Source organism: Lepisosteus platostomus, chromosome 4 (genome assembly GCF_059453375.1).
Source record: "Lepisosteus platostomus isolate fLepPlt1 chromosome 4, fLepPlt1.hap1, whole genome shotgun sequence".
In the NCBI taxonomy this organism is placed as follows: Eukaryota; Metazoa; Chordata; class Actinopteri; order Semionotiformes; family Lepisosteidae; genus Lepisosteus; species Lepisosteus platostomus.
The window spans coordinates 20,130,258-20,155,407 of NC_142614.1; the positions used below are offsets into that span (position 1 = coordinate 20,130,258).

Here is a 25,150-nt window from a genome sequence, read left to right on the forward strand (position 1 = left end):
GAAGAGCCAGAGACAAAATTAACACATTAAGCACCAACTAAAAATAACATCTCTCATTGACCACAAGGAAGGACAATTACAGTATGTGCATTTTACTGTGTAATCAATGATTTTGAAGTTAAAGTTCCTCAACTTTTGGTATCCCAAAGACACAAAAATATTTGATTAACTTAGATGTTTCTTAATTTAAAATTTTAACTATAATAATTACAAAATACTTGCATGCCTGCATATCAAAACATTTTACTGTCTTTATAAAAAACTAAAGTACAGCAAACAAAAATGAGCATTAAAGACAGGGAAAAATACTCATAATGAAGTCACCATTTGATTCAGCATTATTAATTGTTTTGAAATGGAGAGACAAAAGGTATTTTTTTGCTTCTTTACTAGTGTTTCAAAATGAAATTTAGAACTGTTATTTTTTTTTGTTTTACAATCAAGCAATGCATTTGTGGTCATGAATTTTTTATGAGTAAATGCTGTTTAATATTGTATATTGTTGGGATATTTCATGAATGCTGTACATTTGATCATATAAGAACTAAAACATATTTTATGTTCAACTCAGTAATTTCAGGAGACAATAGATATTGAGACACATTCATGTTAAATATTTTTTTTGAGTCACATTACAGTATTTTTTTCATTCAATAATTTTAATTGCTAAGCTACACTGGTAGTGTGGACCAAACTACCCAGCCATGTTGTTGTCATTGTAACCTATTGGTAGCAAATTGGCCAAAATGTTTTGAATGGCCCTTTTTCATGTACTGTATAACAGTTATGTTATAAACCACTCACTGAAAGTAGGCCTTGTGATATGATGTGAACATATTCAGGTTAAGAGATCAGTGCTCCTTGATTACAAGGCATGATAAGAATGGTTTTAAACCAGTGATTTAAGTGTTCATCACAATTTATACAGCGACTGAATAAGCAAATACATTCAGATCACTGGGATAAAACACATGAGCACATGCTAAATGGAAAGGTACTGACTAACTTTGTTTTGAAAAGACTCACTACACATCTCATTCTTGCAGTTCAAGCTGCAGTTATCACCTTGTTTCTCAAAACAAACCTATAATTGTTCCTACAGTAATGTAATTAAGATATCCAAATAAGTTTGCAATTTGAATAAATTTAGGTTCTAAAGCTAATTGCTTTTCTTATTGTGTAGGCTGAACCATCTTGATGCTGGATGCCTTAAATACAGGCAAAGAGACAAGTAAAAAACTACCATAAGCAGGCATTCTACGTAGAGTGCAATCTACATTACAAATTATTTTGTAATATAGTAATGGTATACAGTACATACAATTACATTTTCATTTAGAATTAAAGTCACTGAAGGAAAAAAACTCAATTTTGATATATTATACAAAATCCCTAAGGTTAAATTAAATTCATTTACAAAATAAACTATAAAATGGAATGGTTTGGAACCTGTTATGAAACCATCATTCAGTAAATGTCCAAACTTCATTTAAAGTTCTCTGCATAATTCTGCTAAGCATGCCTGTACACTAATTTCCAAGCCATTCATTTTTTCACATGAATAGAATGGATGACATTAAACGATTTGAGAAAGTAAGTGTTAATTCACGAGGAATAACAGCACTCAGGAGTTTAGTGTATAGCATATTTGGCTTATTTGACTATAGGTATAGTGTGATTTTAATCCGCTTGGCTGAGGGCCAATATACTGTACATGTACAGTATTAGCTTTCGTGAAATCACTTTGAAAGTGATTATCATTTAAAACAATTGAGAGGAAAAGGACCCGGTTGTTGTCATTCCTCCTGAACTTTAGTTAAGAACTTCCAGAGTCTTGTCTCATAGACATACACCAGAAAGGCGTGCTTTGTAAGTTAGAGCTGATTGTGAACTTGCATCTTGAATACAATTTCTCAATGTCCCAAAATAGAAAATAGTCATATGACTGCACTTGTATGACAAGAGAAAAAAAAATCCTTTGTTTTCCTGAAAGGGCTCAAACAAATACTGTATGTAGGAGTCCTCCTACAGCTAGTCCATTTTAACATTTTAATATAATGTTGGCAATGAAAATTTGAACAGTGGATTTTTCTTCTGTTTCATTGTCATTCCAATGTGTAATTCTAAAGTCTTGTAGTCTATTGAATTTACATGCTTAAGATCACACCTGACTTTATTTTTTGTATTTTTTGATAATATTACATCTATCTTACAACAGCAGCAACTAAACAAGGCAATGGCCTTTGAGATTACAGGTAAAAGGCTCTTTGTGGATATTTGGATAGATGAGTATGAAGAAAGAATTCCAGTAACAAATAATAGCGAATCTAATATGTCCCAAAAACAGGTACAGTATACTGTAGCTTTTTTGGTTTCACATTGTTCTGTACTTTTACTGTTACTCACAAAATCACCTACTTTCATATGGCGACTCATTTGTTTATGTTTTAAAACCATTACAGATGGTAACCTATTGAAAAAATGTGGACTTTAGGGAAAACATCAAAATCATCATGAATCACAAAATGAACACCTGATGATGTTTCATTGTAACTGGATTGTTTAGTGAATAACACCACCTTGTGTCTGGTTAATATTACTTCCTTAATTAAGGAGACCCCCTGTTCTTAAATTGTTCCACACTAACCCTTAAAAAATCCTTTTAACATTCTATTACATCAAGTAATAGGTTTATTCCATGCTGAAAAAAAGAAGAAAGAGAACACAACGTTTCGGCCGTGGAGCCGTCTTCAGGTGTCGCAGCCTACGCATGCTGACGCAGCTACCCACCTGTTCTATTACATCAGTTCATTAGCAGTATAGTTCTTTCATTTCATGTGCTACAGTTTGAGAATGTTTACCATTTTTCTTTACTTCAACACAATTGCTCATGTCATCATAGTGTACTGTATGTATTCTGCTTTTTTCTGCTTTTGTGTTTTTTTATATATTTTAGGAGATAAAAATAAAATTAAATAAACACAAAGGATTTAGAAATAATTCTGAAAAGCTTTTTGCATTGGAGAGGAACAAAATAGATATTAAGAAATATTTATCTGTTTTTTTCTTCCTCTGCATGTGGCTCAAAGGCATATTCCTGTTCCTGATTTGTGTTCCTAGCCTTATTGCCTGAAAACTGAGTTTCCGAGGAAAGTGATAGGGGCCTGAATCTCCCAGGAAATTAAATAAGCTGCATGGCTGAATGGCTACATCACTGACTGTGAACCTGAAGTGAACGTGAAGGCATGCATTTAAGAAACACCAACAAACTGGAAAGCATCTATTTATCTAGTCTATAGCTTGAGAGGCCCTTCATCTTTCTTATTGATGCTTGACTGAAATGCTAGACACTGGAAGAGCCTCTGCATTGACGTGTGTATTTGTACACAAAAGAATCAATCTTCTCTTCCTAATAGACAGCACAAGGAATGCGAGTTTCTGAAAGCCAAGCAGTTGGCTAAGAATGAATTACCACTGGTGGACAGGCTTGTCATCTAGGCAACCCATAAAACATATAAATGGCATGGGTTTTCTTGGAAACTTTATAAAAACACAACTTTTTGCAATATGCAGTTTAACTGGAAAATTATGTAAGGGATGAAATTCAGGTCATAGTCTCTGTAGCATGTTCCCTGTATCTCCATTTTCTATATTTCCATAAATGTTTTTAAAATGTTTATCATGAAATTTAAAATATATACAGTAAAGGCAATCAATGTCTTAACTACAGCAGGAGAGTAAAACCAAAACACATACAGTAGCTCCATAAATGTTGTGTTTTAAAGAAGATGCTTGAATTGTGGCTTGCATTCCAAAACTTTTACTGCAATTTCATTGTGAATCATAGAAATCAGCATGGGTTTTTAATCTCCACTAGCACTGTCACCCTGCTTCCCTCTACTACTCATTCTTCAGTTGAACCCAATCAATCTCTTCTCATTCATTCGGGTATGATGAATCAAGTCAAGTGATTGCACTAATAGTAATAAAACAAATAATTAAAAATAATCAAGTAATGTCACTTTCTTATAAAAATAATTATTCTACTAAAATAGACCTATAGCATTTAATTTTAATTTGTTATCAGAAAGTAAATTGTAATGCACTTGATGTAATTTTGTTTGATTGAACCATTTGTCATAATTCTCAAAAATCATTTCTCTTTGCGCTGCTGTACTTCTTCATCTGCTGATTTAATGGTCAGCGAGGAGTACCAATACATTCATGATAATTAGCACATATCAGGTCAAATGTACAGTACAAGAAAATGTTAAGACAAAATTATCAGAGGTTCTTGTGACATGTTTGTGTTTCCCTTAGACAGCACAAATTCAAAACTTCATGCAAATAGTAGATAATGCAAACTCTAAAATTTGCTTTGAGCTCTGCGCTTCTCTGCTGCAGCCTCACTTTGTTCATTTGAAGGGTGATTCACTCACTGAGGTTGAATGCTTACGCATGGTAGGAGGTTATATTGACCTTGTCATCCTGAGAGCTTTAGAAGCCTTATTTAGATGGCTTACACACAGACTTAAAACGTTTACCTGACGTTACAAAGCTTGTGCATTTCATCCAGCTTAAGTGTGCATTGCATAGCTCCTGTCCACTGCCACCTTCTCTGTAGGCCACCTTGCACAGCCCATTAATATAATATTTTTCAAGGATTATTTGTTATTAAAAGCCTACAGTACATACTGCATGTGTTTACTTCTCATGTAAAGTGAATTACATAACTCTTAACTCAATTAAAGCTGAGAAATTATTTTATTTACTTTATGCAGTACCATTGCTACTATTTTCACTTTGAAAATTGTCTAAAAACATTATTGTATATTTTATTGTATATCTTAAACTGCATAAATCTCACACTATGTTTTCTTACAGTTGTTGGTGTTTGGTTCACATTTTGAAGAAATAGTCGGACACACTGTGCATGACCTCAGAGGGTGAATCCTCGCTTTGAGGGCTTTTCAACTTACTGCAGCCTGCACTAGAAAATCCAAACTGTAAATCTAAATTATCACATAACCAACAGCTGCAGTGGTGAATTGCAAACTTGAAAAGGGTGATTAAGCAGGAAGTCACTAATTCATTGCAAGAAGAGACTTGATTTTCTTTTCAGAAAAAAAAAGACCTGCTGCAAATTAGACTTCAGTGCAAAATCCTTGATAAATCCGGCCCTGTGGGTTTACATGGGTTTATTCCAAAAAGCAAATAGCTTAGTGGAAGAGAAGAAAAAAGAACCTGGGAAGAGGAGAAGATTGCATCAACTGAAAAGGCAGTCAGCTTAGGTGAAAGATTAAATGCCATGTGAGCAAAGCGAGCTTGGTGGGTTATGGTGAAAACCCTTATCTGACCTGCTGTGGTGGTTGAAACATGTGAGTGACTCAAAACCAGAAACTTGGCCAAAACAAGTGAGATTAAACCACAGCCATGTTTAGAAACTGATCATTACCCCACAAACACTTTCCTACAAAGGCAGCCAAATAATAATAATAATAATAATAATAATAATAATAATAATAATAATAATAATAATAGCTTTAACATATGATGTTCAAGCAAAACTAAACATAACATTTTTTTAACATTCATTTTTAACATTAACTACTAATATACAGTAACTTACAGAAGTGTTGCTCATGAGGAAAATCAGTGTTCTGAGTAATATTTTAAAATACACATTTTAATTATAGTGCACATTTTACATTGTGGATATTTTACGTTACCACCTGTAGATCTTTCTTAACTCCATTTTGTTTAATGTGGTTAATTCTACATAAGAAGAGATAATAAATTGAAACTGGTAGGATCTATTTAATAATTAAAAGACCTCAATAAAAAACTACAGTCCAATAACTCACTCTAAAAGGTGAGTGATTTTTTTACTGTAATATGTTCTCTCCTCAAAAAAAAAAGATGGAACATACAGTAGTAAGGCGGTTTATACTTATGGCCTTTAATTACAGTGAATATATTTATTGAAAAAGCTAAGTGTATTTTAAAATTACAGTACATTTCTCTTTGCAGTTGAAGTGGAAATCTAATAAGTAAATTGATTCTTAAAAATGTAGAGAGCTTTGAAAAAATATATTGGTGCTTTTAGATAATATATTTCAAGGATGTAACTGCTGTGCTACAGTGCGTGCAGAATTTTAGAAAACAGTTCGTCAACAAAGTACACTGTTTAGGTTAGTTTAGAAGACAATGTACCAAAACAATATATGCTGTCTGGGTCATTAGAATTAGCTGAAAGTAACTGATAAGCTTTGAATAACAAATCTAGTTTTTCTTCTCTCGCTCTATGATGTAATCTGTTTTCTCTTAGAGAAAGGGGAAGTTTTAGAAGGGACCAAGTGCTGAACTTTTTTACAGCGCAACGTCTTATAAAAACCCTGTACTGCTTGTAACAAATTGAGTCTCTGGTTGCACTTTGCGAAGTGGCAGCAGGGCTCCCAATATTGCAATATTGAAATAAAGACCTTACTCAGGTGAGAACTCTCTCTTGTGGCTTCCTTGATAGTTATATTTCCATGACACAGTTCAGAAATATCAGGTGAAAGTAAATATAATGCAAAATTATACAATTCAATAACGTCACTGACCAGCAGCAGCATATCTATTTTACATAACAAGATCTATACTATCCATGGATCTTTCAGCTACCTTTTATTCTAAAAATTATTAATATACAGTAACTTATTTAAGAAAATATCATGCTTCTTAAATCTAATACATTTCTTTTTAATATACTGTAATATTAATATATTTCATTCTCAAGTACAATTTACTTAAAATTTCCATCGTGAACAATGAGTGAGCTAAGTGGTCTTAAAAATAAGACTTTTTGTGTGTGACCACATAATAACTCTAGATTATAAATGGTTAAGTGGGGCAAGTAAATGTTTAAGTAAGGGTAAAATATTTTTATGTGTTACCCTTCATGATTAGATAATGGAATCGAAGAGTTCTATTTTAGCTAGAATATCGATTAAACAATTAAGAACCATGTACAGTATTGATTCACTTTCTTTTGTACATCTCATCTCATCATGAGAATCATCTGATCTCAAATACATATTCTCAACTCTCTTTTTACAAAAAGAACTGAACTGTAATTTAAATGACAAATATAAACTCTGATAGCTAGAACATAATTTTGAGCAAGATTGTGTTGCTTCTTTGTCTGTGCTGTGATTCTTTTATGACCTTTGCATCAGTCAGTTTCATTAATAAATCAGCATTATTGAGTAGCATTAAAAATGAAGACGGGAATGAAAATAAAGTCATTCTGCATTCAGTGTACTGTATATGCATTATGAATGTACAGTTTTGCATTCCAAGTCTTAAAGATAACCTTCCATTTAAATCTAAACAGAGCCAGCAAGGTTATCAACAAAGGGAAGACATGATAAGAAGATCTTTCTAAATTTAACCTTGATGCAACATTAGTTTTGAATTTCAAGGTAAATCATTACAGCTGTTTTTCATGCAGTAGAAATAAGTGAAAAAATAAGAGCAGCAGAATATGAATTCAAGGAGGAGTTGTTAGTCACAGTACACAACAGGTGACTCGTAATTAGTGTATTCTGCATAGTACAATATGTCCATATGATTCTTTAAGATGTATGAGAAAATCACAAAAGCCTGTCATCTAGTGAAATTGATCAGAAATTGAGGCACAGAGACCACCCTAATGCTACAGTTTGTATTTCATTGTTTTAAAAAAGTTTGTGAAATTAAGTAATTAACTTTTTCTCACCAGTGTGAGAAATCTTCAGGCTGATGCAAAGTTAAATCCTTAGGGGGGATAATGACATGCTACTCTATAAACTTCTTCAGAAGCCATACCATCACAAGGCCAAGTCATTTTAAAAATAAGGCCAGATTAGTCTAATCTCTTCTTATCTCACCAGAATAGCTCATTCCTTGTTTAAATCTTGTAATTATATTCTGACAATTAAAAAGTTACCATTATGTATGGCGTTAATGCACACACAACAGTAATTTAATACAGGAGTAATGTAAGCACTAAAAGTTCAAATAAGTTCACTAAAATTCAAATTGTATTATGACTCAGTTAATTTTGTGATCCATGACTTCAACAAAAGTTGTAATAAAGACACTTTTTATGTCTTTCAGTGTCAGCTATAACAATGTGTTGCTGCAGTATGTGGTTGATTCAATACGCATACTGTATGCATCTACAGTACATCTAGTGTCTGCAGTAAAAATACCCTACAAATGCTTGAACGTTCATGAGAAATGTTGAGCACATCAATAGTGTAAGTTTAAACTCATTTGAATAAATCCGAAAAGTAGAAGTAGGCTTAAAGGGGCATTGAAGTGGCTGAAAAAAAGTATGCTGTAAAGTATGTTCTAAATATTCCTCAAGAATAAGAGAGTGCCAACTGTGTAAGTTTTGGGCATTGCTCAAATACATAGAGATTCAAATACTGTACAAAGCATCAGGTACTAGTGCTTTCTCTTCACAAAAAGTGCTACATTCCCAGAATGAGATACAAATTATATCCATTTTTTAAATGAGCTTGTACTGTATATCAAGCATTATGCCAGATCTTAGAATTATCTCTGGAAATATCGAGCTAAACCCTCACAAATGAGAGTCAAGCATAGTACCATTAACTTTTGCTTAAAAGTTAAAATTGACTTCATACTGTATTTGACCATATTTTATCTTCTTTCTTCCTTTCTCCTTACACATACTTCTCCTTTCACCTGAAAATAGTCCAGTATTTAGAAATATACAGTAGTTAATGCACATTGCAAAACACATTTTCACACAGGCTGTTACTGCAGTCATTATAATATCAGGCACTTACAGCATTGAGTATGTTGAAAAAATCTAAGAAAAAATAGTAATTACAGATTAGTTAATAATTATATTTGCATAATTAAAATCATAATAGCTGTGGCTCAGGGTGAGATTTTACATGTTCATGCATGCCTTATAATGTAAATACCCTTCAAGCTGGTCTTCACAAAGTTTTAATGTTTCAGACCATAAAGCAATCACAATATTTGAGCAGTTTACTGTCTTTTTCAAATATAGTTCTATGCACATACAGGACAGTATATCTAGTATACTACTGCTACAGTATGTTTCTGCAGTATGTTAAGCAGCCTTGATTAGAAAACACACTAAAACACAGAGACATATTAAGTATAGAATATACAGTTTCCTTTACTGAAGTGCTCTTATATTTCTACATCAATCCATTTTCTACCTTCGTTATCTAGTACAAGGTCATAGAGGTGCCGGAGTCTATCCCAGCAAGCAAGGTGTGCAAGGCGGGATACACCCTGGATGGGACACCACTCCATAGCAGGGCACACACAGACACAAACACACACACTTACACCTAGAGACAATTAACCTACCCTGTACCAGTATGTCTTTGGACTGTGGGAAGAAACCAGAACGCCTGAAGGAAACTTGTGAAAATGGGGAGAACATACAAACCCCACAAAGACAGCTGCCTGGGAATTGAACCCAGGGCCTCAGGGCTATGAGGAAGCAACACTAACCTCTGCGCTCAATGTGCTGCCCTATTTTGTACATATTAAAACTACAAGGGATTCATCTCCATTCATCCCAGCATGTGTGACTACAATAGATGGACACTGTATCTTTTAAAATGATGCTGATAGCAGAATTCTTTTGCAGGTTGATAGAAGGTTTATGACTTTGGAAACAAAATGCTAAAACATACTGTAAGTGACTGTGCACCTGGTCCATTGAAAACTTGTTTGTCATCACTAAGTTGGCAATGATTAACACAAGAGGCTACTTTCCCCACCTGCGTGTAGCAGAAATACCTACGCAAGCAGTATAACATTTGTCCTTTAGTTACGTTCCATTTCTTTTTTGAAGTCTGTGACAAATGACCATGAAAACAAAAAAATGCATACAGTAGGCAATCTGCATCTACCTACCTATTTAACATTTTTTGTTAACAAAATTTGATGATAGATGTAAAATTAACTATAACAATATGTGGTACAAACTTCAGAACAATTTTCTTATTGCCATCTCACCTTTAACTTAAAACTGTACGAATATACAGTGGCTTAGCTAACAGGGTTACAAGCCAACAGAGCTACAGGCAGTGTTACCAATACTAGTAGCCTTCCAAAAGTGACACCCAGCCTGCAGCTCTCTCATTATAATTTGAGAACACGTATTGCAATTACGTGCTGGAAGGATACATCAATGTCCTGAGCATTGAAAGCTATGATAGGGAATTGAATAAAAATCCTCTGGTCCCAAGGTGGATGTTCAATCAGTACAGTTAAAAAATACAAGCATTAACAAGCCAAATGGCAGACACACTGATATACCCAGCTGACTGAGAACTCACTGCAGAAGCTTTGCAGACATTAGACAAATGAAAGCAATACCCTCATTCTGGGCCTCATGAATAAAGGTTTGTAGCATATTTTTGCTTTACAGACTAAATGGTATCCTGTCGGCTACAAACAATGCGAATAGGTATTGTTTTAAATTTTATATAGCAAAAATGCCTTTCAATATATCATCTTAATGTTCATGAATTTCTTTTTTAAATGTAATAATGTTACCAGGAAATTAAATCAGCTGACTTTACAAATTATTAATTCATTTGCAAGTCATCATTAGAATGTTAGCTGCAAAAGCACTTTTTAGAAACAACAGGACTTAGATTAGATTAGTCTAATGTGAGCTTCTAAAACAGGTATTAAAGGGCAATAGTCTCCGTTTAGAAAAATATGGTTTTATATCTCTCTACTTGCTGCCAAAAGTACAGTACCTCTTTGTTTCATTTTTGATCAAATAGTCCAATTTTGATCATTAAGGTCTATTATCTATCATAATATAATCAAAATATTATCAGAAACAGTTTTAAAAATGCGGAATCTGACTTGATTTTTCTACATACTGTACAGGAAAGCAATACAGAGGAAAAAAATACATTACAATTATACAATATACAATACAATTAGCTGAGGAGAATGACAACTTGTCCAAAACCCCACCTTAAATGAAAGAGCCAGAGAGTGGCTGCAATAGCGAAGACGGGGCAATGGCATCGTGAAAAAGAAATGCGCACCAGCGCGTCAGAAAGCAGCGGGTTGTTTATATGTACAGCAGGTGGAAGCAGAGACCAGATTAGAATTTTACCTCCTCCTGAACTTGTTTAAAACTCTATTAAAACTGGCTTCTGTGGAACATCATGTGATCATGCTACTGTGTCTACTGCAGTGGAAAAGTCCAGACATGTGTAAATGTTATTTTTCTTCTTTCCAGTAACAGAGGAATTTGAACAGAAGTACAGTATAAGCTTTTCATAAAAAATAACCCAACATTATTAAACAGAAAAATGACAGCAATCTGCAGAAACCATTTGATTTGAATGAAATGAACCGTGTTACTTTGCAGTTCTGGTTTACATAAATTGGCTGCTGAACAGCCTCATACAGTATACATACTGTATGGAAAGGTTAGAGTGAAGATTTATATATAATATATAACATTACTTTATTTACCTTTTACAATTTCTTGCATTAGGAATTATCTTTTCGCATACCCCAGCTTGCTCTCCATGAGACACACAGACACACAGATAGGGAGAGAGCCCTCTATACTGAGGGCTTTTGAAGGTACAGTAAGAATGATTCAGTTGTGCATCTGTGATTAATTAATTTCATTTTCCTTTTTGTAAAGGTGGTTTACAATGTTTGGAGAGAAAATTAATTGTGAAGAGAAAGCTTGACAAATGCAGAAATATCAATACAATGATTATTAATAGGTAAGATGGTGTTAGAGGCCCATTAACCCAGTACACATAATGACTTGCCTGTTAAGTTGTTCAACCAGTAATGCTACTTGCCTGGCACAAGTTGAGCTCTGCCATCACAGGTTCGAGCCTGAGTCACTAGCTGACTGTGACTGGGATTCATACAGTATGCAGCAGCACACAATTGTCGCCAAAGTTAGGGTGGGATTATTTGGCCAGGGCTCCGCCGGCTCTCAGTGACACAGTGCACAGTGGACTTGCACGTACTGTATACAATGCTGTTGGTGATGGACACACCTCTCATCCACCTGATGTAGTACAATAATAATTTGCTTAGCCTTTATTGTGTCAAAAAACAAATGGCTCAAAGGTGTGCTAGTAAGAGGATTCTGTTACCTTCCTCATTCTCTCCTTTGGTCTGTATCTTTCTATACATGAAAAACACACTTTGGCTATTCCTTATTGAATAAGTATAAATAAGAAATAATGACTTTGAGATTAAGCTTCCGTTTATATTGAATTTATGTTATATTTATATTGAAATTATAATTATGATATTATGTATAATATGGAAGATTTATTGCTCTATGTTACTTTCCTGAAAGTAAAGAAATTACATTACTTGATGTCTGATTTAGCACATTTAGCATGTAATGTATGATTTTTTGTTTTGGTAGAGGATAAACATTTTAAACCTTCAAGTGTTCAAAATATGATAGACATTAAAATAAAAATGAATGTACTTTACTTTTATGCTCTTTTCAGTTCCATATTCATTTTTATTTTTCTTGAGGCAGCACATAATCAGAATGCATTGTCGATCATGGTAAAAATAGCATTTTTATAGAACAGTATTTTCAACATTTTCAATTTTGAAAGCAGATTGCAATACACATAGAATTTAGGACATTAAGTGTTCTTGGCTAAGAAATTCCTTGGCTAAAAGTGTAATGGCACATGAACAAATTAGACATCTGTTAACTAGAACATTGGGCTGCTTGAAAATGAGGAAATCTACATCAACCGGCTTAGGTCAGGATGACACTTAACCACATCACTATTGTCCAATGACTGGGAAACTACTCCTTACTGACAAGTTTCTGTATTGAATGTTCTGACAAGTGAGTTATGGAGAAATGGAGTTATGGTACTGAATTTCTCAGGTATTATCTTTATGCAGAATGCAATCTACACAGATGATGATCTGTGACTGGATTGGAATGAGCATACAGCAAGGACATTCAACAGTGCACCTTAGTTGTACAGTGCTAGCATAACCAGTCCAATTGTTATTTTAAGATAATATAAAACTACAAAATGATCCTTAAATTTACCATTGAAAAAGATGGATCGGACAAGGATATTTTCTGACCTACAGTAAAACCAGTGTCTCAGATACATTACCAGAGAAACTCTATACTCTGCCAGTGTTCAAGTGTGCCCTCATCAAGAACAACAACAACAATGACAAGATCCATGATTGTATTTACAAATAATATAATCATCTTTTTACTCCAGTGGAAAAATAAAATGCCTAGGAAAAGTTTGTGAACCTCTAATTTTGGGAATTACAGTTTCTTAACATGGTACCCTTCTAAGTAAAAAATGATCTTCTATTAAATAACCAAAATAGTTTATATTGACCAGTTCAATGTGTTTTGAGATGCAATAATACAGTATACAGCATTTGGAAAATAGTTTTAATAGAATAATCTAGAATTGGTGTATGTAAAATTAGGGAAACTCTAGTTTCACAATTTACCACACAATTTAGAGGGTAATTAGGATCAGGTGGTTAAATGATTGGCAACAAGTAGACAGTGACTGAGGTTTGGCAATCCTCTCCAACAGTATGTACAGTAATGGTCAGACATTTTGTGAGTTTGGTCTTTTCACCACACAGGTTAGTGATAACATCATGTCACGATCAAAAGAGATTTCAGGGAACATAAGATAAAGAATAGTCGTATAGCTATATATAGTCGTATATGTACTGGATGACAAAACAGCTGATAAACATTTGAATCTCCATCCATCCATTGTCAGACAGTCTATAAATGGAAAATATTCAAGACCATGGTGAAACAGCTGGTTGTCCAGGCTGGAAATGGTCCAGAAAGTCACAGATTTTCCCAGATTAACATCTAAGGAACTGCAGACCTCTGTCACTGAAAATAATTTCAGTGCTCATGACTCAACCTTTAGAGTTAACGGGAATTATTTTTATGGAAGGATAGTGAGAAAATGTTGTGCTCTAAAAGGAACATTGGAACCCATCTTCAGTTCGCCAAAAAGCAAAAGTTGAATTTGTTGGCTACAAAGTGAAATATTTTGTGTGGTAAAAACCAAGAACTGCCTTACAATAGAAGAATCCCCTCCTGAATATCAAGCGTGGTGATACAGTAGGTTGACCATAGTTTGGGTTTGATTTATAGCCTCAAGGTTTAGATAACTTGCTATTATTGAGAGAATTCCATGAATTCAGTATTGTTTCAGCAAATTCAGGAGAACACCAGGCTATATAGTACATCCATCAGCTGAGCCAAAAGTATCATGTAGTAAGACAATGGCACTAAACATACAAGTAGATCCACAATAGAGTGTGTAAAGAAACTTAGCATTTTGGTTTAGCCAATTTTGGACCTAAACCCCATTAAATATTATGGTAGGACCTGAAGCAAGTTATTCATGTAAGGGAACACTGTCACTGACTGGAAGAAGTAAAAAACATCAATGTATGGATGTACGGAAGTAAGGGTCCAAAATTCCTGATAAATAGCTACAGGAAATATCTACTTGAATTAATTGCTTCACAAGGAGGTGCCACCAATTACTGAATAAAAGCTTTTACATACTTATACATTCTACAGTACTTATACAGTTTTCAATATTGTATTATAATGTATGTACGTACAGTATATGTATTTAAGACGGTTATGTTAATCTTTTAATAATACTTTCATGAAAATGCAGTTATGTTGTAGGTCTAAAATATACAGTAGATGAATATGGACCAATCTAGGGGTTTGATTTATTGGAAGTGTATGCTCATGTTCCAATAAATAGCAGTAATTGGTATTTAAATAAATATTAATAAAAAGAAAAAGGCATGCAAGCTTCCTGTCATGGATCAACTTAGCGACTATTTCTCTCTTCTCCCTGAGAAGCCTACTGAATCACTGGTGTGTGTAGAGAACACATTTTGGACACATTTCATTCTTTAGAAAACTAGTTTATTGCCCTAGGGTGCACAGAGGAGAACAGAAAGTTAATTTTTTTGTGCAAAAACATTATCACTGGGTAATTTGTTATGCAAAAAAGTGCAGCGAACATCGTTAGGGAGATGGATTATTAATTGGAAGGGCACTGAGTGAAATTACATTTGAATCTCAGGGAGAGGGAGATGTTTATGAATTCAGGATGATCCTATGTATTACTTTCAGTCAATTCACAAAAAGTAGACTTTTCCAGACTTCTCCATTTGGTTAGTTCTCATCTAATGAACCAATTGGAGTTACTGTGCCATGTCATTTTTAGGACAAAAATAAATATCACCTTCATAATGTGATGAATATGTATATTTCACATTGAAAACCAGGCAATTTGACTCCCTAAGTTATATGAAATATGATATAAATATACAATAACTTGATAGAAGTAACTTGATAGGAGTTTAAAATGCAGAAGCATGCAATATTCAAATATTTATGTCTCAAAATAAGCATATCTTTGGATGTCTAATCAAAATGTAGCTGCATTTGAAAACTTCTGAGAATAGTATTGATCTATATTCTTTGTCTATGAAATAAACATCTAGTCGCCATCCTTACGCTTCCCTAATTTCCCATATACTGTATGTGAAACATCACACAAAACGTGGTTAGATGTGTTTGCAATCAAAAACGTATTTTGTATTTTATTGTATTTTTTATATTTTACTTACAATAGCTCCAAATACTTAAAGCAGATTTTCTTGGATCAAAACTATCCTGTTCTCTAACTGATTTGTTTTCTCACCATGAGAAATGTCAGCACTGTTCTGCTGAACCAGCAGCTAGCTTAGTCTGAGTCTTCCGAAAGACAAGACAGATGCCATGTTATCATTTACAATTCAGTAAAGAACCAAAACTAACACCAAAGGAAAAGGTCATTCATACAGTCTCAAAATACACTGATCTGTCGAAGGAATGTCATATTAGTTAAATTATCAGTGGAAGAAAAACACTTGGAAGGCTCATGCTTTTTGTATTGATTTTGTACATTTTATTTACCTTCTGATTCTGTAAGGTTCTGTAGAAGTTAATTTTAAAACATAAATCCCTTAGTATTATATATCCAATGAGGCCCATAATACACTTACAGCTGTTGAGATATTTCTTCATGTACAGTATTTGCTTTATTGTATTTTAGTAAGTCAGGCATTTGTATTTTAGTTCATTTTCCAGCCATGTTAAATGGTGTTGAATGTGTCAGCATGCAGAGAACATTTTTTAAATGGGAAATTCTCAGCACTTACATCACTAAAGAATGCTTAACATTAAACAACTTAAACAAAAAACCAGTGAAATCTCAGAAATCAATCTCCTTTCCTTTTTTGCTTGCAATGGAATCATATAACATTTTAGTCTACAAGATGCAGAAAGGAATATTTTAGATATTCTTTGGACACCTCGCCACAATTTCAAATGTCATTAACATTGTAACCTGGGCTAGATTAAGGCATACTGTAGGTAAACTAGGCATGTTCCTGGGACCCAAATGTCTAAGAACAGCCCTATCAGATGTACTAAGTGTTAATTTTTTTTCTAATATATTTTTATATTTTTCTGAAACTGTACACTTATTTTTAGATTCAAACAAGATATGATTTTCCAGGTCAGTAGAACAGAGCAGTAATTTCTTCACAAATACACACAAACAGGATATTCACCTGTCTACTGCTGATGAAGTACATGCAAAGGTGGTTGCAAAAGGTCCAGTTCATTAGTTGATTTTGCTAGTTACAAAGGAATACACAGTATAGTGGCTAAAATACTAAAATGGAGAGTAGGCTACAACTAATCTCTAATGTCAGCAACTGTCTCTTTTGAAGGTCAGCAAAGTGGAAAAACAAAACAAAAGAAAAATCAAGAAGTCTTTGTAACTCACAGATTAAATTCATTTAGAAGAAATCATTATTAAAATACATTATGACATCTTTGACTTCCTAATAACTGAACTACAATGCAGCAAATGAAGAATTAAAGTACAAAAATTGATTTTGTACATCATTAGATTACTTGAATGTTCACAGGGTTTGTGTAGATGCAATAGATTTTAAATAGCACTTCAGTGTTAAAAAATGCTAAGACATCAGTAATGATGACCATGTATACTCTAGTCCTGAGTGATACGTGTGGTCACATGCTTTTTAATGTACCCTTAATATCTTTAGCTCTGTCCCTCTCTCTATCTGTATCACTTTGTAGTTGTTCTGGAGAACTGTCATTTTCTGTGTAAAAAATTGATCAACAATCAACAATCAACAGCAAAGTATAAGTAAATACTTCAGCTTTATTAGAGATTAAGAACTACTTTACAGTTTCTTTGGATTTTGCTTTGCATTTATTATATATCCAATGTGCACTGGTTTTATTTAATCATTAATACCTCCTCAAATTAAGATGTGCTAATTGTAAAATTGTGATGCTCTGACTGCTATTTATTTAAACTTAAACTGTGAAAAATGTTTTTAAACAATTGTACTACATAATAATTAAAACTGAGAACTAAGCTATTTGTGAATGAGGTATTTAGCTACAGAGACAAACATACTGGTATTTACACATTACTACAGCTGGGAGGGGGCAATGCATTTGTCCGCCTCAGCCCACTACTGAGTTAATCAGGCCCTCGGTGTGGAAGAATAATAAAGAAGAAATTAACAGTGGTAATGCATTGTATATTTGTATATGCATTGCATATTTACTATATCCATCTCTCAGCTTTTGTGTGTTTTAGTCATGTACTCCAAGAATAAACAGAAACACAAGCTTTTATGCATAAGAAACATCAAACTTTATCATTTTAAATTAATGATAATCCCACTTCTTGAGGTAAATAAGAATGGCAACTTTAGTTCAGTTTACAATTCCCTCCCCTGCTTACTACAGTATATGAACTGTAATTATCAAATTAATATTTTTTCTTTGTTTTGCATTATTTATATGTCTCTTCATTATACCTTACAATGCCACTCTGCATTTTCCATTACATTATGTAAAATTAGTTTCTTTATAGAATTTGAAAATAGCACCTACAGTAAACGAAGACGAAAGCACAAAATTTTCTTTGCCATCACAAAAGGGGGTTATGATTTATATTAAAAAAATCTGTATTTCACGGAGCACTGCTTGTGATTTACTGTATTTCTAACCTTAAATGTAAAGAAGTCTCAGGGGTCATTACAATCTAGAGAGTGCCAAGTAAGCGAAGAATTCCTCTTGGACACAGTCTTCCACAGTGTGTCAACCTCGTAAACTGCTTCACAGTGATATGTGATATGGAACATGGAATGACATCTGTTTTGACAATGACAAGTAGGAACACTGAACTGTACAAAACCATCTTTGCGTTGAGTGCTAGGCTTTCCAAACTCTGGAAAACTAGTATAGTGAAATATTCAAATTCTGCTCATCAAGAACAAATACTGTAACTATTTCATTAGTGCTACAGTACAATATTGAAAAAATGTAAGTCAACAGAGACAAAGTGATCTTCACCCATCATGCTTGTAAATCATTGTAAAAGACAAAGAATTATAATACGTCTAATGTTAACAGGACTGTGCATATTGTATCTTAGTGAGAGCAAACCAAGACATTTACTTGCATTTACTTTAGAATGTTAGCAATTTATCTTTAAAAACTTTGGGAAAAATGTCTCAAAATAAAATAGACAACAGCAAATTACTACTATTGTTGCAAGAATTTCATTATCATGTTTAAATTATTTGAGTTTTTAGATCCATTAATTAATTTAACATACAGTAAACCAAGATCTCAGCTAAGCAAGGTTGTAATGTCTGCCAAGATACTCAAGATAACAAAGCCACTCTTTTAGAGGTCAAGAGTGGTAAAAATTGGTTATTGTAAGTATATTGAAGGGGCAAATTGTGCTGCAATCAAGTTGGATCAGATAACGAGATCAGTCTCCTATAATTTAGAGTAATTATATTGCAAAAGTAGGAGATTCAAGTATTTAGTTCTTGAAATCTTACAAGATGTTATTTCATCCACTGTCTGATGCTATGCAACAAAAAGTGAGGTGGAACATCTTATTGCAGATTTTATGTTTATAAACATGCATATACTGTACAGTACAGTTTACTGTATATAGTATAAAGGTAAGGTTCTTACCTCTTCCCATTGGTGTATGTATCTAATGAGTCGTGAAAGTCTTAAGAGGCGCAACAGGCTGAGGATTTTTGTAAACCTCACAATGCGAAGCGCTCTGGCGGTCTTATAAACCTCTGAATCGAATCCCTTCTCCACGATTAGAAAGATATAATCCACTGGTATGGATGAAAGGAAGTCCACAACAAACCAGCTTTTCAAGTAGTTCATCTTTATCACTTTGGGGTCCAGGATGATTTCCGAACTCTCCTCATTGACTATCCCAGTTCTGAAGTTCATAACAAGGTCCACTAGGAAGATGGTATCTGAGGCTACATTGAAAACCAGCCATGGAGTTGTTGTCTGCTCGGTAAAGAATGTTATTCCAACAGGAATGATAATTAGATTCCCCACCATCATGATGAGCATAATCAAGTCCCAGTAGAACCTATAACACAAAAACAGACAAACATATTAATAATAATGGATAAACAAAGACTCTTTTTACATGCCACACAGAGTCACAAAGACATACAGGGTAGCTCAAAAAACATGAGAATTACTATAAAATTAAATTAGAAGTTCCCATATTCTCTGAAACATAATTAGATAACTTATTTTGCCGTTTTTTAATATTTCATGTGCATTGTGTTTTTTTTTCTTTTAAGCATAACACTCAACTTTAACAGTATGTCTATCACTGCTTAATTCAACTATTTTCTTTCAACAATAGGAGATACTTATACAGTATGATGTAAACAGGCCAGACGGATTTTGCCATTTTGCTCTAGTAAGTAATGGTTTCATTTCAGTATCATGACACATTTTCATAGATACCAGGCTATTTCTTTTATTTATTTATTTTCTTTTTATTATGTTATGTAAATATATTATGTGGATTGCTAATCAATGTGCTAAACATTTTGACACATGATTCCTCAAAGTCTGCGTGATTAACTGAATTTGGAATCGACCCAGGCCTATCACATCTTTGATCCATTTGCCAGTTAACCAAGTACATGGTGATGGCTTATTGTTTAGAGGAGGCCTCTTCCTTCTGCCAGAAGGAACCTGGTATCAATGAATGGGTTTGAAGTTTGAAAATGGTAATGATTCAAAGGTATAATTTGATCCTTGTTTGTTTCCTTTAATATTTTACTATGTTCTTTCAAATTCTCTTTTCAACGTCATGAACTAACACTGGAGATCCAAGGCTTCTTGGTTGCTCTTCCCTGGAAATCCTTTTAGAGAACTACATTTTTTTCACCATATACTGCAGAAAACAGAACCATACAGTATTCCAGTTACACTCAGTTTAAGATCAAAGTGTATAGTAGTTTACTATAGTAGTACAGTATGTGGTATGTAGTATAGTAGTAGTACTGTCACTGCTTGCAAATTGTAGTTCATACAGAAATTCAATATACACAACATACAGTACATAAGATATGAAGGGGCATATACTGTACTTTAGAAAACATCCTTTATTTAGATTTTTTTATTATTTTATTTATTTTTTATTTTCATTTTGACATCACTCAATATAGAAATTGTATACTAATTTCTTTTTCAAAACAGGACATCAAAATGTCAAATACAAAAAGGTACAATGAACAGAAACTCATACAATTTCTTATCTATTTTTAGATAAAATAAAATAAAAAGAAAACATTTCATATTTTCCTTTGCATCAAAACAGTGAATTTTAGCTGAAAAACATAAATGTTAAAATGGTTTATATTGTCACATATTTTTCAAGTTAAATCAATCTTACACTTTAATTATTTTTTTTTCCTCATGAGCAACAGCGTTTCAAATCATTACACTCTCACAAAGATTGAAATTCCAATTAATTAACAACAGACATTTCCAGTAAATGTAAGGTAAGGCAGGATGCTTGGTATGTTAGATAAACTTTCCATCTTTCTTATCTGGAGAAGAGCACAACAAAATAAAGAATGCCAAGCAATTTACTCCTTCTTACTGTACATGTCATAATTACAGTATTTTCAATTTATCAGGTATACATCCTTACAGATTGCGAAATACAGTTTCATATAACACACAAGTCAAAGGTGTCTAAAAGTACTGTACAGTATCTAATAGTACTTTTAGTAACACACTGTTTTATTAACAATGAGTTAGTGCCCCCTGTACTATTTAGGAGAAGCTACATTGTTGAAAGCTTATGACTTCTATACTATTGAAGCTCATAGCAGAATGAAGAGTGTGAAAACAAGTGCCAAAGACAGTAAGTTAGAAGAGGAAGACTGAGCAAAAGAATCAGAAAGTGAGAGAAACAGGAAAAACTGGCAAAATATGTACATGTAGTTTGTTATTTGATTAAAAGAGAGGTATTGGAAGTATGTTTTGTTTGTCACTTGGAAATAGGTTAGCGGTTCTCAATTCTTGAGAAGGGACAAGACAAAAAAATAAAGATAGGGCCAAAAAAAGCTACAGTAGTCTTTTGATGTATTTTCCTTTCACTGATATTTCTCTGCTGCTTTTGCTTAGCTTACTCCTGTATATGGTTTGTTTTCTGCACCAGAGCCTCCAAAGGCAACAGCCCTATCCCCTTATCCCAACAGAAAAAGAGTAGGCATGACTACTGCCTCCATAACCAGAGCTAGATGGGAAGATCATCAGGCTAGGGCCAGAACCAGGGTGGGTGGAGTTTCCTGAGATCTGCAAGCTGCAGAGTCAGAAGGAGGAAATATGAGAACTCTCAGGAGGAGACAGGAGGGAGTTGTCCTGCCCACAGGCAAAAAAAAAGGCTAAGACCCGGATGCTTACACAGAAGAGAATAGATGATACGAGATGTTAAAGATGATACGAGCTGATACTGTACACCTGTCAAGGCTGAGGAGGAAGGCATTGAAGGCACCTCAGAGAAGCCAAGACAGAGATAGAAAGAATCTACAGACCCCACCTTCCTCCTCTGTCAATAGACTGGATGTGTGTGATAAAAAATGGCAGCTCAAGAGTTTAAATGGGAAGCTAAATGTAACCCTTTGATGGTGCTGCAGTAAGACTGGGTCAGTCTAAGCCTAGAAAAGAGTGTGGTGGAAGACACTGAGAATAGTACTGGACTGTCAATGTGACACAGGCTAAAGATAGATGAAACAGAAACACAAAGAGAAGACAGAAACAATTTGGCTTGAGTGAGAGGAATCGTGAGCCAGTAGCAAGAAGCTGTAAGACTGAGAAAAAAAAATCATTGGTTGAAAGAAATAGGAAAACAGTAAACAGACTAATGTGAATTTTAATATCCAAATATCAAGGTCCAATTTGTATGACTGTAGTCAGAAAAGGTTGAGAATATTTATGTTATAACTACTGTATATAATCCTCATACAGCATGTACTGTCAAACATGAACACAGTGGCATTCTAAAAATGAATTTCATATACACTCAAAAGTGGCACTGTCCTATGATCAAGTACAGTAAGTTGACAAATTGGATGGGTACATAATGCATCTAACTTAATTATGCTCATCAGAAACCTTTGAGTACAGAAGCCTTAGATGAATAAATTTACTGTATAGTAGCTTTTAATTTGCTTAATTGCTTTTCTTTTCCCTTTTTGATGCTATAAAATTGGGAAAAGCTTTCCCAGCCACACCCCCCAAAACTAGTTTTATATTTTATTTTTATATACATTACTTTCAATGTGCTATATCTTAATGCATCTGGATTTTCATGTACACATTTGCAAAAGCCATCATAACACAAAGACCCATTCAAAAATGCCACATTTAGTCATTCATTTAAATTATTTAAATTAATGTTACTTACATTGTTTCTATTACATAAATTCTCTATGGTTTTCGTGGGCCCATGTACTGTATAGAATCATTTTTTTTTAAATAAATGGTTTAGGATAGATTATCTATTAATTAAAATATTTTCTTGATTAATTAAAGGGGAACTGCAGTCCCAATTTCTCAGACCATTAATTTTCTTGGTTATTAAATCTTGGTAACAAAATAAATTCATTGATGGTTTAGAAAAATTTTAGAAATCTTGAATTAAGCTCAACATTCTGAATTTTGTGAACGTACTGTACAGTAAGTTAACATGTCGCAAACCCCTGCTATCATCTCAGATGAGGGCTAGAGTTCCCTTGAATTGTGACGTGATGCACCCCTTCCTGCTCACTAGTCACCGTAATGACTAATGTAATGCGATGTACAAGTAAATACAAGCTGTAACATTTATTCAACTGAGTAAGTAAAGGTTGTGCAGCAGACATTTCACTGCAGAAATGTTCCAATGTGATCTGTATCGGCAGAACTGTCTCAAAATTGGAACAATATTTCTATTGGATTAAAAGAGATGCATTCATAAAGCTGCTCGTTTACAATGTCATGGGGCCGCTTCACATCACTGGATGTTTTGTTGTCAAGTTCTGAATTCCAGAATATGGCACTGCATACCTGGAAATTTAGTCTATTTTGTGATGTAAACTGGAGGTTTACAGGTCACTGTGTACATTACTTTCATTGTGGTTTGAAATGCACTCATCAATGCTGATTCTTTTTAACCATGAAATATATATAAAAAAAAGTGTTGCTGTGCCCCTTTAAGGCACAGGAGAAAAAAAGGAGAGAGCAGGTAAGAAGGGGTGAGGAGCAGTGGAGAAAGGACATATTCAAGGAGAACGGGAGGAGAGGTGTAAAAAGCCACAATCTGTGAATGAATAGCAAGGATTTTGAAGGAGGTGAGTCATTAACAGAAGGGGAAAGGTGTTATCCAAGTTTCAGGATGATTCTGATTTCGGATTTCCTTTATTATTCATGTTTTGCACTGTTTTCCTCTTTCACTGGTACTGTGCATGATCAACTCCCAGCAGGGGCAGAGAGACCTTCTCTCCCCACACAACCTCCAAGCCAACAAGATAAAAAGGTCGATTTTCCTTTTCATCTGATTGAAAATTGCTAGAAACATTTTGCTATGAAATGTCATGTACAGTAGTGCATTTCCACTTCAAAGAACTCTATCACATATTAGCCAAGATTGTAGCTTTGTGTTACATTTGTGGTTGATTATGGTTTTGTCATAGCAGAAGCAGTGTTTCCATGTCCTTCCTGCAAAAACAGATTTAATTCAATCATTTCCATTTACAAATATGTCAAAGGATTGTGAAGAAAAAGCCTAGTGTTTCTTTAATAAATCCCTGTACCAAATATAACAAACAATACAGTATACTGTCGATATAAAAGTCCACATTTTATGCAAAAAGGCTATTTATAATTTTTGCAAAGGAACAAGTAATAGGTTTATTCCATGCTGAAAAAAAGAAGAAAGAGAACACAATGTTTCGGCCGTTCTGAACTATTTATAATTTTTGTTTTATACTAGAAGTTTGTCAAATATAGTAAACGTTTATTCAACTGAGTAACACAAAAGATTTGCGATCATTCAGCATACATATTAAAACCTATAATGTAAAAACCTAACAACCTTCTGGGAAGTGTCTACTAATGATTACAGCCATGGGCTTTCAGGGTTGGCCAGAGTGGGTTTGTCTTGAGTTACAAAAGTGACCCTTGGTATATGGCCTGTGATGCATATAAGACCTCCAATCATCATAAACACTCCTATGTGCACTGTGGGACACACGGTGTCTAAGGTGAATCACATTGCTGACTCAAGATGGACTAAGAACATAAGAATGGTTACAAAAGAGAAGAGGCTCACTCTAGGGCTAGAGGGCTGTTGTGATGAACAGAGTTGATTACCAGCTGACAATTCTAAATTAGAGAGCAATAAAAAGAAAATAACAGTGATTCCCCATTGAAAGCAACACTTTAATTTCTAAGATTTGGTACTTAATATTGTTCAAATGGAAATGCCTTTCCTCTTTGTTAACAGATAAATGACTGGAACAATCTAAAAAATGTGCTCATATGATTATTACTGTATATGCAACTACTGTATATATTAGAGATGTCAAAATTACCAAATGACATAAAAAT

General features: G+C 33.9%; 1 protein-coding gene across 1 annotated transcript in view; it reads right to left on the bottom strand.

Moving 5' to 3' along the window:
- Window positions 1–25,150, bottom strand: part of hcn1 (hyperpolarization activated cyclic nucleotide-gated potassium channel 1) — a 93,455-nt gene that overhangs the window by 62,067 nt on the left and 6,238 nt on the right. Inside the window, exon 2 of the mRNA XM_088628910.1 lies at window positions 19,196–19,619. Coding sequence (XP_088485036.1) covers window positions 19,196–19,619 — 424 coding nt within the window. The remainder of the gene's footprint in view (window positions 1–19,195; window positions 19,620–25,150) is intronic.